The 4,604-nt window shown below is 43.6% G+C and overlaps 1 protein-coding gene across 1 annotated transcript in view; it reads left to right on the top strand.

Moving 5' to 3' along the window:
• Positions 1–3,761, top strand: part of LOC119300789 (la-related protein 6B-like) — a 10,205-nt gene extending 6,444 nt beyond the window's left edge. Inside the window, exons 7-10 of the mRNA XM_037577677.1 lie at positions 2,015–2,062; positions 2,144–2,212; positions 2,950–3,090; positions 3,271–3,761. Coding sequence (XP_037433574.1) covers positions 2,015–2,062; positions 2,144–2,212; positions 2,950–3,090; positions 3,271–3,591 — 579 coding nt within the window. The 3' untranslated portion in view covers positions 3,592–3,761. The remainder of the gene's footprint in view (positions 1–2,014; positions 2,063–2,143; positions 2,213–2,949; positions 3,091–3,270) is intronic.
• The last annotated feature ends 843 nt before the right edge of the window (positions 3,762–4,604 follow it).

The raw sequence follows: 4,604 nt of genomic DNA, 5'->3' as shown, positions 1-4,604 counted from the left end.
ATGATTGTCTTCGAAACATGCAATGTCTTCGAAGATGCGAAAGCAAAACAGTAATTAAACAGGATACATCGAAAGATAAACTACACTAGGTATGCTGGCATGTCAACACAATTGAAGTGAGAAGCGTAGACATACACAAACAAGGCAGCACAAAATGTAGATGAAGTTAATGTGAAGGCAAAGATGTACATAGAGAGAAAGATCCGCAAATCTTGCCAAATTACTCGGGTAAGTCTTTAAGGAAGACTTCCAAACCTTCACAGACTTCGTTCACCGGCAATCCACAATGACTCTTGGATGCTCAGAACGCGATGCGACGCCTAACCGGCTGGAAGATGACAGTCTTCAAGTGTAACAAGTCTTCGGTTCACGTGGAACAGAAAGGCTTCAGTGATGCTCAATCACTTCGGGCTCTGAGTGTTTTGGATTTATCCTCGCAAGGAATCTCTCTCAAAGGCTTTGGAGGTGGGTTTCTCTCAAACGACAACAGCCGTGTAATAAGTCGGAGCAGCCACCAACTAATGGTGGAGGGGGTGGGCTATTTATAGCCAGGAGGCAACCCGGCATGATATGACCGAAATGACCCTGGGTCATTGGCCAACCGACACGTGTCCAACGGTCAGTCGGATTTCAAACACATGCGGCAGCTTTACTTGAGTATACAATTATCTAAGTAGTTTTATCAATCACCAATACATATACGTACTTGAAGCTTAGCTCTGGAAGCACCTCCAAATCCTTTTTTTCTATATTATACCTCCAAATCTTTCATCAGGACACGTCGTTTTCTTCATAACTGTCTTTAAACATGTTCATATTGCATAATTTGTGTCAATGTATAAAACCTAGAAAAGAACCAAACAATTATTCCCTCTGTCCGTGTTTATTGGGCCTGAGAGCCAAAGCGCAAAGATCAAGGAAGAGCAATAAATCTCCTAAATTACCCCGTAATTGCCCTATTAATTAGGGATGCTAACCACCCCAACGCATGCATTGGCTACGGCATGCATGTCCAATCAAATAGGACCGTGCGCTGCGTTCCATGGAGTGACTCGGGAAACCGGGGCATAACTGACTTGGTATTATATTGAGGACTTGAAAATAGGGACAATCTTTGGTGGCTCTTGGGCCCAATAAACCCGGACCAAGTATGTGGTTTACAGTTAATACAGTTGGCACACACGAGTACAAAAAAATACAGAATTGTTTTTGCAAATTGAGGAATCCCAGAACGCTCATGTTACATATTCTGATTCATATCTCTTCCATGTGAGACCAGTGACCTCAGATCATCCCGGACTTATGTGCTGGAATAGCTTTGTTATGAGTTGAAGCAGCCTCAGCTACTATTCCTACTAAGGAGGAGTTGCCTTTTTCAAATCCCTCCCTTTTGCAGGGCTTAAAAGGAATGAGCTATATCGCAGGTATTTGGATACGAGGTAGTAGCGGGGTCTAGTCGAAGCGGTGCGAAAGTGTACAAAGGCGAGTCTCACTTTAATGAGCCAAATACGAGTTTAGGTACTATGAATATAAGCGTCTCTGAAACCCATGAAATTGCATAAGTTGTCAGATATGTTAAAATCCTAGATATCTCTCAGCAGATAGATCTGTAGTAAAAAGGTTTAAAATGTCACTTACAATAGCCCTGATCAATCTAATCAAATGGACTAAAGACCTCCCTTTTGTTGTCAGGGATTGTTCTAGTTGCATTTACAACACTGGCCACAGAGTAATCTGGACAAACAGTGTCCATATGTTTCATTTGCATGGCCTCACAGATTCACAATACTAAGCCGTAAGATCTTCCAGTCCACCTAATGGGTCATACAGAATTTGACGTAGGCATCCAGAGGTCTCATTTGGTTGTTTCAATATAGTCAACAATTGAAAAAGGTGCAATATGTTTATTATTTGAAAATCTGTCATGTTTCCAATAGTTTTGTGTATACTTTTGTGTTTGCAGTAGTTCATATTCATTCCCTTGCTAACAAATTGTATTTTTCGTTGGAACTAGCTGCATGCTTTCGTGGAGTATGAGACTCATGAGGATGCTGAGAAGGCAGTATGTGTACTACATGATTTTGAATTCCGAAGCACAATGTTTGTGCTGTGTTTTGCCTTGATGTTGGTTGATTTGATGCAGATTCTGGAGCTGAATGATGAAAGGAACTGGAGAAATGGGCTTAGATCACGGCTGCTGAATACTTGCATGGTAGACACACATACTGGGATCGGCTATTCATATATTGTCTCTAGTTTACCACTGATATATTTAATGTTAATATGTGCACTTGTGTTTATCTGTCATATAATATATAAGTGATAAGCTGATATACTCGGTTAAAAGCTTCTTTAGATTGTGTGTACTTGTGCCCTAGTGCTTGTGTTCAAATCGGCCTCAGCAATTAGTTTTGCTTTTGCTGATATATATATATACACAACGATAGTTTTGCTTTGCTTGCCAATGACTTACTATTGTGTCAACAACCTCGTCACCATCTGTAATCAACTGTTACAGTTTATGTTCTCTATTTGGGTATCAGTAGTGAACGTCAATATACTTGATGTTGTTGTTTCACAAAATCAATGTGGTAACTTCTGCAAAAGAAGTATATCAAATATGTATGTCAGTATGTCATGGATTGCTATCTACTCCCTCTGATCCATAATAAGTGTGGTTTTAGTTCAAATTTGAACTAAAACCACGACACATGGGTTGCTATCTACTCCCTCCGATCCATAATAAGTGTCGTGGACTAAAACCACGACACTTATTATGGATTGGAGGGAGTAATTCCAATGTACTCCCTCCGCCCCATAATGTAAGACGCCTTTTGACTCTAGTGTAGTGTCAAAAAACGTCTTACATTATGGGACGGAGGGAGTAACTTATAAATATGATGTTTCGGTATTCAGTATTAATATTCTTTTGGTATGATTTGGGTGTAGACAAAGGGTCCAGTAAAAGGGAAAACGGGAGGGCATGAAGGTGATGGAAATGGTGAGGAAGACGTCTCCACTTCAAACCAATCAAATGAGAGACAGCTTGAAGGATCCTTTCAACTGTCAGATGTATTGCCAGAGCACCTGGTAAGAAATCTTGGTGTAATCTACTTGACACAGCACATGCTTATTTAAAATTAAGTCTCACTTGGATGTGAGGTAAAAGTGTGATCATCTAAACCCCAGAAATATTATTCTTCCAAACTTAGACGCCAGGAAGTCGGGATTATTGAATTTCAGTAACCTTACCACCCTGATATTGTGCAGTTTGATGAGAACAACAGTGACAAGCAAGGTCCAAAGCGTGGCAAAGGTCGTGGGCGTTGCGGTAAAGGCCGAGGCCGTGGCTACAATCAACTGAACAACAATCATCATCACATTCACAATGCCAGCAACCATCACCAGGTTATCAACAGTTGTGGCAGCCATCCAGTCGGGATACCACCGAACACCCAGCTTATCATGGTCGAGCAGCTACTACCTGTGGCAAACAAACAGCCTCCTGGCCCACGTATGCCTGATGGCACTCGTGGTTTCGCCATGGGCAGGGGGAAGCCATCATCAGCTTCTTGCACTGTCGAGCTTTAAACCCATTGCTATGCTCTCATGTTGATATAGATGGTTTCGAACCTAACCTGTTTCTTGCATGGATGTGTGCTTTGGTATTTTTGGACTCCTCGTTGTGGACCAATGGTTGATCTCTTGTACTTGAAAACTGGAGGTGTGCCGGTGTGTGTCATGCGGTTATTGTAGTTCTACCTTTTAGGCTTTGTTCGTTTAATCCCCGCCCCCGCCGGGATCGGCGGGGTTTTGGCCTAATCCACGTGCTTTTGACCCCGGTCGGGGTAGGATCCCGACCTACCTTATATGCGTCTTCGGTTAAACCCGGCCGGGTTGATATCCCATCCAAATCCACCCCAAACCACAGGGATTCCACTGGGTTTTCACCCATGTCTCCCCACCCGTGGAATAAAACCAGTCGTCTCAGTCTTCTCGGCTCGAAAGAAAAAGGAGGAGCGGGCGAGAGCGGCGGCGGCGCCGACGCCGATAGGGAAGAACTAGGCGACGGCGAGGGGCCGGAGCGGGCGATCTCTCCAAGTCAGCAGCAGATCTGCGACCCTCTTCTTCCATCCCCGGCGCGAGCTCGGCGGCCGCACCAACCTACTCCGGTGGCCCTCCCCAACGTTTCTATGCCGGTCAGATCTTCTCCCCCACCCTTGTTTCCTTCCTCTCCCCCCTTTTGATTTCTAGGGTTTCCCGTCCCCTTTTCCACCGGTGACAAGGGCCGTCTTGCCGGCGAGGCTCCACCTCTCCTCTCTGCTTACTACAGCTTCCCAGTACCCTCCTCTGTACTTGCTCTACCTGTGATTTGGTGCAAATGGTGTACCTAGTTGAATCTAACCAAATCTGCTACATAGTCGAATCTTTTTGTCAATGTCATTAGCAGTGCACATATATGCTACTAGTAATCTAGTATTTATTTGTCCCTGAGATTCAGTACTATATTTGCAGCTACCTGTAGAGAATCAACAAGATGCAATTGTAGCTATATAGTTTTGTCAATGATATCCTTGGGAGGTGAGAAAAGTTGAGTTTTATGT

This window comes from Triticum dicoccoides, chromosome 5A (genome assembly GCF_002162155.2).
Source record: "Triticum dicoccoides isolate Atlit2015 ecotype Zavitan chromosome 5A, WEW_v2.0, whole genome shotgun sequence".
In the NCBI taxonomy this organism is placed as follows: domain Eukaryota; kingdom Viridiplantae; phylum Streptophyta; class Magnoliopsida; order Poales; family Poaceae; genus Triticum; species Triticum dicoccoides.
This window is presented reverse-complemented; position numbering and strand designations above follow the sequence as displayed.